Here is a 13,768-nt window from a genome sequence, read left to right as displayed (position 1 = left end):
TCTTTTTTTTTTGTGGTTAGAGGAGGAGGGAGGGAGGGAAACACTGAACAAGTGTTTCGGGTTTAACTGTCACTTGACAACAGCTCCTCCACAAACCACCTTCAAGATACGGTGACCGCAATGCACTGATGCAAATTTTCCCCGCAACAGCCAATCACTCATTGAAAAAATCCCATTTGGTACATTTAAATCCCAGCAAGTACTAAATCCAGTGTAAAAGTAAACGTTTGTATTCATAACTGCTGCCCAAAGGGAAGACAGCCTATACTTTGTTCACCTCGCAATGCACACCTGCGCGCATTCCAGCTGTTCATTGTTAGGAGGAGGATGGATCTGGGTCAACTTATTGACTTCATTCTAGTTGGAGGCAGACAGAGGTAGGTCAAGTGGCAGTAGAGTGCCTACTATAGAGGGAAGGCATATGCCGAGGAGGGGAACAGAACTCGTGCGGCTCTTCTTCAAGATAAGAAAACAAAGCAGGCACACAAACCCTATATCACTCCACCACTGTCGGTTTTGTCGTCAACTGCATAGGCCGAAAGCTCTGAAATGTCTTACCTGAACCTCCAGTACAAAATCAGGCGGACAGAAACTATGGAACAAAAATAAGGGTATCTATCCCCCCCATCTCTCTCACCTCAAAGCACGTGACTTGGTGCCAAATTTTATCTGAGAATGGTCTTACGCAGTGACTTGGCATTTTAAAAAAATATATTTTTATTCGTGCCTTGGCATATTAAAGACTCTGTGATTGCAAGCTGTTGTTATTGTCAAACTATTTTCTCCACTGTTCTCTCTCCACCCTCTCTCTCCCTTGGAACAGACTGGTTGACCCCAGAAATAGACACTTTTTAACAATGCAGGATAAGAAAAAAGGGGTGGGCAAATTAACTAAAAAAAAAGACTGAATAAACTTTCACTGCCTCCCAGACACATTGCAGTTGTAGAACAGGAACGGAAAAGAAGATTCAGGAAGATTTATGAGCGAGAGCAGTCAGGGGCAGAAAAACAAACACAAGAGGGCTGTGGATGGAGAAGCAACTGATAACTCACTTGTTAGCAGGAAATGTAAAGTCACCAGTAACTTTATCAGTCTCTTTTCCTCACAAGGAAACAGGACGATAAGAAGAGATGCCGCACTTCCGCAAGAGTTAGGACGTGCCTTTTCCAAGGCTGCAGTGGGCGGCTGGGTGGGTGGACGGCACGCAGGGGAGAAAGTAAAATATCATTCCCCAAAGGGTTACCAACTCTGGTTGGACATATTCCTGGAATCTTCATTACCCGACCTACTGCCCGGCTCAATTAAACAGCTTTTTAAAAATTCGTCAATATTATTCATCTAATAAATGAGTATGAAAAATACTGACAGCCCGAGCGGTTAGTCTTTATTTCATGCAGATTCCAGGACTCCAGAACTGGAGGGTTGGCAATTCTAGGTTCTTCAATGTCAGGGTTGCAATCTCACAACATCACTGTGATGTTGGAATATAGTGGATAGATAGCCTTATTTTAGTTCCATAGTTTCTGTTCATCCCATTTTGTCTTTTGATCTCTGCTATTGTCACTCAGGAGCTGGCTACTGCAAGGCATTAGATTAAATACAAGACACAAAGGCAGAAACAGAGAGACAGATGGAAGAGACATAGAGACACATATAGAGGAAGAGAAAGAGACGAGAGAACGAGAGTGAGAGAGAAAACGAGAGAATGTGAGAGAGAGAGAGACAGAAAGAGAGAAAGAGAAAGAGAGAGAGAGAGACAGAGACAGAGAGAGAGACAGAGACAGAGAGAGAGACAAAGAGAGAGGCAGACAGACAGATAGTGGGAAAGACAGACAGACAGAAACAGAAAGAGCCAGACAGACAGAGGGAGAGACAGCCGGATAGACGGAGAGACAGACGGATAGAGGGAGAGACAGCCGGATAGAGGGAGACACAGCCAGAGAGAGGGAGACACAGCCAGAGAGAGGGAGACACAGCCAGAGAGAGGGAGACACAGCCAGAGAGAGGGAGACACAGCCAGAGAGAGGGAGACACAGCCAGAGAGAGGGAGACACAGCCAGAGAGAGGGAGACACAGACAGAGAAAAGGAGACACAGACAGAGAGAGGGAGACACAGACAGAGAGAGGGAGACACAGAGAGTGAGGCACAAAGAGAACGGGGTGGGGATGGCAGGGAATGAGGAGGGAGACGGGGCAGGGAGACGGGGGAGGGAGTACAGGGGAGGGAGTACGGGGGAGGGAGACGGGGGAGGGAGTACGGGGGAGGGAGTACGGGGGAGGGAATACGGGGGAGGGAGTACGGGGGAGGGAATACGGGGAATGGAGTACGGGGAATGGAGTACGGGGGAGGGAGTACGGGGGAGGGAGTACGGGGGAGGGAGTACGGGGGAGGGAGTACGGGGGAGGGAGAGAGACGAGGAGGGAGATGGGGAGGGACGGGAGGAGAGTGATTGGGAGGGAAACGGCTGGAGGGAGATGGGGGTGGGAGACGAGGGCAGGAGAAGAGGGCGGGAGACACGGGGGGAGGGAGACACGGGGGCAGGGAGACACGGGGGCAGGGAGGCACGGGGGCAGGGAGGCACGGGGGCAGGGAGGCACGGGGGCAGGGAGGCACGGGGGCAGGGAGGCACGGGGGCAGGGAGGCACGGGGGCAGGGAGGCAGGGAGGCACGGGGGCAGGGAGGCACGGGGGCAGGGAGGCACGGGGGCACGGGGGCAGGGAGGCACGGGGGCAGGGAGGCACGGGGGCAGGGAGGCACGGGGGCAGGGAGGCACGGGGGCAGGGAGGCACGGGGGCAGGGAGGCACGGGGGCAGGGAGGCACGGGGCAGGGAGGCACGGGGCAGGGAGGCACGGGGGCAGGGAGGCACGGGGGCAGGGAGGCACGGGGGCAGGGAGGCACGGGGGCAGGGAGGCACGGGGGCAGGGAGGCACGGGGGCAGGGAGGCACGGGGGCAGGGAGGCACGGGGGCAGGGAGGCACGGGGGCAGGGAGGCACGGGGGCAGGGAGGCACGGGGGCAGGGAGGCACGGGGGCAGGGAGACACGGGGGCAGGGCGGCACGGGGGCAGGGAGGCACGGGGGCAGGGAGGCACGGGGGCAGGGAGGCACGGGGACAGGGAGGCACGGGGACAGGGAGGCACGGGGACAGGGAGGCACGGGGACAGGGAGGCACGGGGACAGGGAGGCACGGGGACAGGGAGGCACGGGGACAGGGAGGCACGGGGACAGGGAGGCACGGGGGCAGGGAGGCACGGGGGCAGGGAGGCACGGGGGCAGGGAGGCACGGGGGCAGGGAGGCACGGGGGCAGGGAGGCACTGGGGCAGGGAGGCACTGGGGCAGGGAGGCAGGGGGGTAGGGAGGCAGGGGGGTAGGGAGGCAGGGGGGTAGGGAGGCACGGGGGTAGGGAGGCACGGGGGTAGGGAGGTACGGGGGTAGGGAGGCACGGGGGTAGGGAGGCACGGGGAGGGAGACGAGAGGGGAGGGAGACAAGAGGGGAGGGAGACAAGAGGGGAGGGAGACAGAGAGAGGGATTCAGGGAGGGAGACAGAAAAAGAGGGAGGGGGACAAGGGTGGGGGGAGGGAAACAAGGGGGGATGGAGACAAGAGGGGAGGGAGACAAGGGGGAGGGAGACAAGGGGGAGGGAGACAAGGGGGAGGGAGACAAGGGGGAGGGAGACAGAGAGGGAGACAGGGAGAGGGAGACAAGGAGAGGGAGACAGAAAAAGAGGGAGGGTGGCAAGGGGGAGGGGAGACAAGGGGCGAGGGAGACAGAAAAAGAGCGAGGCAGAGTTGGAGAGTGGAAGGCTCTCGCTGATTTCTTACTTTGCCATAAGGCAGCTTGTCATCACTGCCCCATTTCTATTCTCCCACATTGCCTTTCTCCAAGCTGACATTGACAGCTCATGTCCTACCATTATATGGTGTCACACTATCAACACCGCATGACTGGCTCATGAAGATTTGCTCCGCAGAAGCAGACTATTTTTAATAAACTCCTATTTTGTGAAACTCTGCAATGTGTTATCCTGTGCAGTGTAGCAAAAGAAATAGTGGTTGAAATGGAGTGTGAGGTTTTTCTTTACAAAGATAAGTTGGGAAAGAACAAAAAATGTTAAGAATTGGAGAAAGTAGAAGCTATCATGGTAGCGATGGTATTGATTGACAAGGTAACTTCAATTATGTGAACTACTGATCTGATAGCACAGTTTGCCATTGAATTGTAGGAAGTGGAACAGGTTTTCTTGTCCCATTTCCCCCAACTCGAGAGGTCTTCCCAGAGGTGGTCCATATACCCAGTACGTTCACGTGGAAATTCAAGACATTTTGGAACAGCAAATGCTGCTACATATATTCAGAAAGTTAAGATGACAAATGGCAAGAGGACTACACATAACGCGAAGAAGAAAAATCACATTTTGCACAAAACAGGGCAAAGAAAGGATACACAGGCATCTTTAATTCCACTGAGAGAATCAGCCACCAAGTTTAGATCTCTGACACCAAGTGTTTCACCATACCTGTAAGTGTATTTTGAATGGTCGTCCATCAGTCCTGAGTGGTCTGTTCGTACATCATCTGTAGGTGCCCAGTTCGCCCCCTATATAATTAGGAGAGACAAATGGTTACACAAGAATTACAGAGAGAGGGAGATTCTTGGGGGCTGTGTCAATTTCATTAATTTTGTGCTCCATCTTGGCATGTATGATTCATTGTGGTTTCTGTTCTGAAATACATCTCTACGACTTGTGGCAGCAAATGCTAAACGAACTGCGGAATTCAATCAAATATATAAGCAGGAATCTTAGAATTTCGTGCAAGCATTATAATGGCAGGATTTGTTATCTGAGGCCAATCACTTTGTTGATTTGATTCTTATTTTATGGCAAATCATTAGTCCAACTTTGAAGTAGTTTTGGATTGCAAACCACGACAAAAGCCTTTACAATATTTATTCTGTCTTTCATGAGAAGTCTTCATAAACCTATTGACATAAAATAGAACCTGTAACTGTAATTAGGTTTATCTCACTGTGTCTTTGAAGTAGTAAGCTTTGAATTTCACAATATTAAAGCCCCACGTGCATGGGCCAGAGCATAAAAACAATTCGGACAGTGTATTTCCACACTACAAGCTATTCCATACAACTGACATCAAGGAAAATTGTACACCTTATTTAGGGTTGTAAATTCACTGATTTGAAAAACTAGCTAAAAAAAATCTTATAAATAGTATTTGTTCATAAATCTTAATGATTCCATTGGCTCCTTCTCAAACACCATTCAGTTTTAAAAAAAATATTTTTATTCTCCTTTTTCACATTTTCTCCCAAACGTACACCCACCAACAATAAACAATAATCAGTAACGAATGCAATGTCAATCCCCATATCAATAACAATCCCATCCTCCCACCAAATCCCCAAACAGCATCCTTCATGTTAACATAAACAAATAACAAAAAGGAATCAGGGGCAAAATTCTCCGGAAACGGCGCGATGTCCGCCGACTGGCGCCCAAAACGGCACGAATCAGTCGGGCATTGCGCCGCCCCAAAGGTGCGGAATGCTCCACTTCTTTGGGGGCCGAGCCCCAACGTTAAGGGGCTAGGCCCGCGCTGGATGAATTTCCGCCCCGCCAGCTGGCGGAAAAGGCCATTGGTGCCCCGCCAGCTGGCGCGGAAATTACATCTCCGGGCGGCGCATGCGTGGGAGCGTCAGCAGCCGCTGACGGCATTCCCGCGCATGCGCAGTGGAGGGAGTCTCTTCCGCCTCCGCCATGGTGAAAACCCCCACGGCATAGGCCCGCCCGCGGATCGGTGGGCCCTGATCGCGGGCCAGGCCACCGTGGGGGCACCCCCCGGGGCCAGATCGCCCCGTGCCCCCCCCAGGACCCCGGAGCCCGCCCTCGCCGCCTTGTCCCGCCGGTAAGGTAGGTGGTTTAATCTACGCCGGCGGGACAGGCATTTTAGCTGCGGGACTTCGGCCCATCCGGGCCGGAGAATCGCGCGGGAAGGCCCGCCAACCGTCCGGGCGCGATTCCCGCCCCCGCCGAATATCCGGTGCCGGACAGCAAGGTCCCCCCGACATTATATGGATTGGACCAGGAGTGGAGAGGTTAAAAAAGTGATCCTGGTGCAGCGAAAGGTGCGAGGGAGGAAAAGCAAGATGGCGGCGGGTGGAGACCAAGCAGCGTGGGCGCAGGAGTTTCTTAAACGCTGCTTTGAGGAGGTGAGGACAGAAATGCTGGCGCCAATGAAGGCGGCGATTGAGAAGCTTGTGGAGACCCAGAAGGCCCAAGGGGCGGCGATCTGGGAGGTGCGGCAAAAAGCCTCGGAGAACGAGGACAAGATCTTGGGCCTGGCTGTGAAGGTGGAGGCGCACGAGGCGCTGCACAAGAGGTGGGCGGAAACATTTGAGGACCTGGAGAATAGGTCGAGGAGGAAGAATCTTCGGATTCTGTTCTCCCTGAAGAAGTGGAGGGGCCCGATGCCGGGGCATATATGAGCACGATGCGCAATTCGCTGATGGGCGCGGGAGCTCTCCCGAGGCCCCTGGAGCTGGATGGGGCTTATCGGGTCCTGGCAAGGAGACCCAAAGCCAACGACCCGCCAAGGGCTGTAGTGGTGAGGTTCCACCGCTTTATGGACAGAGTGCGTCCTGAGATGGGCCAAAAAGAGCGGAGCAGCAGGTGGGAGAACACGGAGATCCGAATTTACCAGGACTGGAGTGCGGAGGTGGCTAAGAAGAGGGCTGGTTTCAACCGGGCTAAGGCGGTGCTCCATCGGAAGGGGGTGAAGTTCGGGATGCTGCAGCCAGCGCGATTGTGGGTCACGTTCCAAGATCGGCACCACTATTTTGAAATGCCTGATGAGACATGGAACTTTATACAGACTGAAAAGTTGGACTCAAATTGAGGGTTTGTCGTGGGGGGATGTTTACTGTGTTTACTGCATTTGGGGAATGTTCTTTTTGTTGAGTGCTGGGTGGGGATGGGTGAATGGATTTGATGTGGGGCTGTGGGAGAGTGTGGGCGTCGGTGTTGGAGGGGCAAGACCCCATGGAGGAAGAGGGCGGGGTGGAGGCCCGGGGATGGGGAGTTGGCGTAAGGCCGCAAAAAGGAGCTGCGCAAGAGGGGGCGGGGGCCGGCTCAGGAAAGCGCGGGCTTTTTCCCGCGTTAGGGAAGGGTGGGCGCGGGGCCAGGGAGGGGGGGGGGGGGGCGGTGCTGGAGAGGAGCGCACACTGACTGCCAAGGGGTGGGGGGATTCTCACACTGGGGGGTTGATGGAATGGCGGGAGAAGCCGGGGTCAGCAGGAGTCAGCTGACTTACGGGAGTGTCATGGGGGGAGCAAAATGGCTAGATGAGGATCTAGCGGTGGGGGGTGGGGGGGACTGGGTTGCTGCTGCATTGGCCAAACGGGAACTGGAAGTAGGAGAGGTAGTCGGGGCGGGGGTCCGCCGCCTGGGGGATGGAGGGTGCCCCCTGATCCGGCTGATAACTTGGAAAGTGAGGGGCTGAACGGGCCGGTCAAGAGGGCCCGGGTGTTCGCGCGCTTAAAGGGACTGAAGGCAGACGTGGTTATGCTCCAGGAGACATATCTGAAGGTGGCAGATCAGGTTAGGCTGAGAAAGGTCTTTCATTCAGGACTGGATGCGAAGAACAGAGGGGTTGCAATACTGGTGGGGAAGCGGGTGTCGTACGAGGCACTGAATATTGTAGTGGATAATGGAGGTCGATATGTGATGGTGACTGGTAGGTTGCAGGGGGTGCGGGTGGTACTGGTGAACATATATGCCCCGAATTGGGATGATGCCGGATTTATGAAACGCATGCTGGGTCGGATTCCGGATCTGGAGGTAGGAAGCTTGATAATGGGGGGGGGGACTTCAACACGGTGCTGGACCCAGCACTGGACCGTTCTAGGTCCAGGACGGGTAAGAGGCCGGCTGCGGCCCAGGTGCTCAGTTTGCCCGGCCGCTGGCCAGGGAATTTTCCTTCTTTTCCCACGTCCATAGAGCCTACTCCCGGATAGATTTTTTCACTTTGAGTCGGGCTCTAATCCCGAAAGTGGAGGGAACGGAATATTTGGCCATAGCCATCTCGGACCACGCCCCGCATTGGGTGGAGCTGGAGTTAGGGGAGGAGAGGGACCAGCGCCCGCTGTGGCGCCTTGATGTGGGACTGTTGGCGGATGAAGGGGTGTGCGGGCGGGTGCGGGAGTGCATTGAAAGATATTTGGAGGCCAACAACAACGGGGAGGTGCAGGTGGGGGTAGTTTGGGAGGCGTTGAAGGCGGTGGTCAGGGGAGAGCTAATCTCCATTGGGGCCCACAGGGAGAAGAGAGGGGGGAGGGAGAGGGAGAGGTTGGTGGGGGAGATTTTAAAGGTGGACAGGAGGTATGCAGAGGCCCCCAAGGAGAGGCTACTTAGGGAGCGACAGAACCTCCAGACGGAATTCGACCTGTTGACCACGGGGAAAGCAGAGGCACAGTGGAGGAAAGCGCAGGGGGCGACGTTTGAGTATAGGGAGAAGGCGAGTCGGTTGCTGGCACATCAGCTTCGTAAGAGGGAGGCAGTGCGGGAGATTGGTGGAGTTAAGGATAGAGGGGGTAATACGGTGCGGAGTGTGGTGAGAATAAACAACGTATTTAGGGATTTCTATAGGGATCTGTACAGGTCTGAGCCCCCAGCGGGGGAGGAGGGGATGCGACGATTCCTAGATCAGCTGAGGTTCCCGAGGGTGGAGGAGGAGGAGGTGGCTGGTTTGGGGGTGCCGATTGGGCTGGAGGAGCTGGTTAAAGGATTGGGGAGCATGCAGGCGGGGAAGGCCCCGCGGCCGGATGGGTTCCCGGTTGAATTCTACAGGAAATACGTGAACCTGCTGGGCCCGTTGCTAGTGAGGACTTTTAATAAGGTGAGGGAGGGGGGTACCTTGCCCCCGACAATGTCCAGGGCGCTGATTTCTTTAATCTTGAAGCGGGACAAGGATCCATTACAATGTGGGTCGTATAGACCGATCTCGCTCCTCAATGTTGACGCTAAGTTGCTGGCGAAGGTGCTGGCTATGAGAATTGAGGACTGTGTCCCGGGGGTGATTCATGAGGACCAGACAGGATTTGTGAAGGGTAGGCAGCTAAATACAAATGTGCGGAGGCTCCTCAATGTGATTATGATGCCCTCGGTGGAGGGGGAAGCGGAGGTAGTGGCAGCTATGGACGTGGAGAAGGCCTTTGATCGGGTGGAGTGGGAGTATCTTTGGGAAGTGTTGCAGAGGTTTGGGTTCGGGGAGGGGTTCATCAGTTGGGTCAGGCTGCTATATAGAGCCCCAGTGGCAAGTGTGGCTACGAACTGATGGAGGTCGGAGTACTTTCGGCTGTACTGGGGGACGAGGCAGGGATGCCCCTTATCGCCCTTGTTGTTTGCACTGGCAATTGAGCCGCTGACCATGGCACTGAGGGAGTCCAGGAAATGGAGGGGACTGGTCCGGGGGGGGGGTGAGGAACACCGGGTGTCGTTGTATGCCGATGACCTGTTGTTGTATGTGGCGGATCCAGTGGAGGGGACTGTGGAGGTCATGCGGATCCTTAGGGAGTTTGGGGACTTTTCGGGGTATAAAGTGAACGTAGGGAAGAGTGAGCTCTTTGTGGTGCATTCAGCGGACCAGGGATGGGGGATAGATGAGCTACCACTGAAGAGGGCGGAAAGGAGCTTTCGGTACCTAGGGATCCAAGTAGCTAGGAGTTGCGGGCCCTGCACAAGCTCAATTTGACGCAGTTGGTGGAGCAGATGGAGGAGGATTTTAAAAGATGGGATATGCTGCCACTCTCACCAGCGGGTAGGGTGCAGTCGGTCAAAATGACGGTCCTCCAGAGGTTTCTCTTTTGTGTTCCAGAGCCTTCCCATTATGATCCCCAAGGCCTTTTTCAAACGGGTAAGCAGGAGTATCATGGGATTTGTGTGGGCGAATAAGACCCCGAGGGTGAAGAGAGTGTTTCTGGAGCGTAGCAGGGACGGGGGGGGGGAGGGGGGCTGCGCTGCCGAATTTGTGTGGCTATTATTGGGCAGCCAATGTGGCGATGATCCGTAAGTGTCTAATGGAGGGAGAGGGCGCGGCGTGGAAGATGCTAGAGATGGCGTCCTGTGTGGGCACAAGCCTGAGGGCGCTGGTGACGGCACCGCTGCCACTCTTGCCGACAAGGTACACCACGAGTCCTGTGGTGGCGGCGACGCTGAAGATCTGGGGGCAGTGGAGGCGACACAGGGGCGAGGTGGGAGCCTCGGTTTGGTCCCCGATTCGGGAGAATCATCGGTTCGTCCCGGAAAGGATGGATGGGGGGTTTCGGAGCTGGCATCGGGCAGGGATTAGAAGGACCTGTTCATCGATGGGACATTTGCGAGCCTAGGGGCGCTGGAGGAGAAGTTTGGGCTACCCGCGGGAAACGCTTTCAGGTACATGCAAGTGAGGGCGTTTGTGAGACAGCAGGTGAGGGAATTGCCGCTGCTTCCGGCATGTGGGATTCAGGACAGGGTGATTTCGGGTGTATGGGTTGGAGAAGGCAAGGTTTCGGCGATTTACCAGGAGCTGAAGGAAGAGGAGGAGGCCTCGGTGGAGGAGTTAAAGGGCAAGTGGGAAGAGGAGCTTGGGGAGGAGATAGATGAGGGTCTGTGGGCTGATGCCCTGAGTAGGGTTAATTCTTCCTCCTCTTGCGCCAGGCTCAGCCTAATACAGTTCAAAGTTACTCACAGAGCGCACATGACAGGGGCGAGGTTGAGTAGGTTCTATGGGGTGGAGGACAGATGTGGGAGGTGCTCGGAGAGCCCGGCAAATCACGTCCATATGTTCTGGTCGTTCACGGTGCTGGAGGGGGGGGGGGTTCTTTTGGGGTGGCGTTTGGGTGAAGGTGGGGGGGGGGTTCCCTATTTGTGTTTTAAAATGTTATATGGAGGGTTATTGTATATGGGGGAAATCCAATGTATAATTTCTGATTGTTGTGTTCTTGTTTCTTTCTTTTTGTTGGGGGAGGGGTTTTGTTGAAAATTTGTTGAAAAATTTGAATAAATATATATTTTTTTAAATAACACATACAGTCAGTCCCTCTCCCCCCAATGTTCGATGTAATCTAATTCTCGAAAGTGCATAATGAATAATGCCCATGAATTGTAGAACCCCTCCATCCTTCCCCTCAGTTTTAAATTTTCAAGAGTCAAGAATTCCAGCAGATCCCCCAGTCACGCCAGGGCACAGGGTGGAGAGATTGATCTCCATCCCAACATAATCCGCCTTCAGGCGATCAACGAGGCGAAGGCTACAACATCTGCCTCCGCACCCGTTTCCAACCATGGCTGGTCCGACACCCCGAATATGGCCTCCCGAAGGCTCGGGTCCAGTTTCACGTGCACCACTTTAGAGATTACCCTAAAAACCTCCTTCCGGTAAGAAACACCATTCAGTTAACTGCAGTTTTGAACAGGGAATATTAACATATCACTATCATAGAATTTACAGTGCAGAAGGAGGCAATTCAGCTCATCGAGTCTGCACGGCCCTTGGAAAGAGCACCCTACCTAAACCCATATTTCCATCCTATACCCACACCTCCACCCTATCCCCTTAATCGCACCTAACCTTTTTTTTCTTTTGGACACTGAGGGCAATTTAGCATAGCCAATCCATCTAACCTGCACATCTTTGGACTGTGGGAGGAAACCGGAGCACCCGGAAACCCACACAGACACGGGGAGAACGTGCCGACTCCGCACAGACAGTGACCCAAGCCGGGAATCGAGCCTGGGACCCTGGAACTGTGAAGCAACTGTGCTAACCACTGTGCTACCCTGTAAACTCCAATTTATGGAAAGGCCATTGTATATATGAGAAGGCACAAAACCTGTGCAAACAAACAAATATGCTAAGGATGCATCTCCTGAAATTGATTGCATTAGGTTGGAATGTGAAGTTGTGTGGCGGGGTGGTACCGTTCCTGCCTCTCAGCCATAAGCGGCACAGTGGCATAGTGGCTAGCACTTCTGCCTCACAGCACCAGGAACCGGGGTTCATTTCCAGCCCTGGGTGACTGTGTGGCGTTTGCACATTTTTCCCTATGTTTGCATGGGTCGCCTGTGGGTGTTCCAGTTACCTCCCACAATCTAATGATGTGCAGGTTAGGTGGATTGGCCATGCGAAAATTGCCCCTTAGTGTCCAAAGTTATGCAGGGGAGTGGGCCTAAGTAGGGTGCACTTTCAGAAGGTCGGTGCAGACTCAATGGGCTTAATGGCCTCCTTCTGCACTGTAGGGATTTTATGATTCTATGATAAGCTCTAGGTTCAAATCCCACTCCAGGGAATTTCAAGCAACGCACATTCATAACAGTTTGAGTATCAAAGAGTGGAAGAGATTCCTAATCAACCATTTGATGGAAAGAAATTGGGGCGTCTGCCGTCCCTATCCATAGTGCGTGTTGCCACGTCAACTGGGGGTGGGGGTGGGGGGGGGGTGGGAGGCAAGCAAACGATTGGCAACAAAGGCTTGGACCTTCGCTGAGGATAATCTGAAAATGAGATCTCACCGACAAGAGTCAAATTTTCCAGCTCTTGCAGGATTTTAACCTTGCCTCGCTATTTGCGCACACGGCGTGGAGGCACAAAAGCCACCCCCCTTGGATTTACGTACATTTTCAAGACTATCCAACATCTCAAAGCACTTTGTAGCCAATGAGTTATTTTTTAAATGTAGTCACAACTATATTGTGGAAATTAACTTTTGCCTGTTATCCTGTCAGTTATTTATCCCTCAATAAACATCAGGAAAACAAATGATCTGGGCATTATCTCATTGCTGCTTGTATGACCTTGCTGCGCACAAATTGGCTGCCATTTTTCTGACATGACACGGTGACGACAATTGACCAAGTCTTCAAGGTAAGAAGACTTAGAAAAGTTCCCAAAAATAATTGAAAATCAAGACATGATAGGTAGCATAAGGGCCCTTCCTGTTGATTCCCTTAATTCCGATATCTTTTTTGTCTTTATAATTTCTGGTCCATGGATCATTACTGGGGACCAAAGGAAATAAGGAACTCAAAGGATCAAAATAGTACACTGTGTTATAAAGTTTTGTATTTTGGACAGAAGAGCCCAGACATTATGGCACCCAAGAGATTGGAGGTGTTTGTTTTGATTAGTTGGCTGGTGGCCAGTGGATTGACAAGGGACAGTATTCTGCCCAGCTACCGACCTTGATTGGTTCCCATCAGGTGGGCTTTTTGGGAGAGAACCCAGGAAAAGCAACTGGGTCCTCAATGTGGAAGCAGTTCTCTCTCTCTCTGCTCTGCTGCCTACTGTCTGAAGGCAGAAGCTTCTAGACCCTGAAAGAAGAAGCTGTCTCTCTCCCTCTCGAATGCTGGCTGCCTGCTATATCTGTGAGTCTACATTACAAGCAGAAGGAAAAGATAACATTCATCTGAAGCCTAGACTGAAGAACAAACTAACCGGAAGGCATCCATCTGAAACAAAGACTCTTTCCCTTTTACTTTCCCTTTACTATTTCATACCCTTCTTTCCCTTCCGTGTTTGTTTGACTCCATATGTGTAGAGGGTGGTGCACGTTAAAGAGGGGAGGGGGGTTTTAGAAATTAGATCGTAGTTAACCAGTTGTATTTGTTGACTATTTAATTATAGTTGCTGTTAATAATAAAAAGTTCATTATGTTTAAATTTACAAACCTGGTGACTGTAGTTATCTCATAGAGACTTATAAAATTCTAACAGGAC

General features: G+C 53.0%; 1 protein-coding gene across 4 annotated transcripts in view; it reads right to left on the bottom strand.

The window, feature by feature from the left end:
- Positions 1–13,768, bottom strand: part of pard3bb (par-3 family cell polarity regulator beta b) — a 1,556,033-nt gene that overhangs the window by 870,683 nt on the left and 671,582 nt on the right. For all 4 annotated transcript variants that reach the window (XM_072482810.1, XM_072482818.1, XM_072482833.1 and 1 more), the window contains one exon: positions 4,520–4,599. In XM_072482810.1, the coding sequence (XP_072338911.1) occupies positions 4,520–4,599 (80 nt within the window). The remainder of the gene's footprint in view (positions 1–4,519; positions 4,600–13,768) is intronic.

This window comes from Scyliorhinus torazame, chromosome 2, assembly GCF_047496885.1.
Source record: "Scyliorhinus torazame isolate Kashiwa2021f chromosome 2, sScyTor2.1, whole genome shotgun sequence".
NCBI classification, from domain to species: domain Eukaryota; kingdom Metazoa; phylum Chordata; class Chondrichthyes; order Carcharhiniformes; family Scyliorhinidae; genus Scyliorhinus; species Scyliorhinus torazame.
The sequence above is the reverse complement of the archived record's forward strand: the minus strand, read 5'-3'. Positions and strand labels throughout refer to the sequence as shown.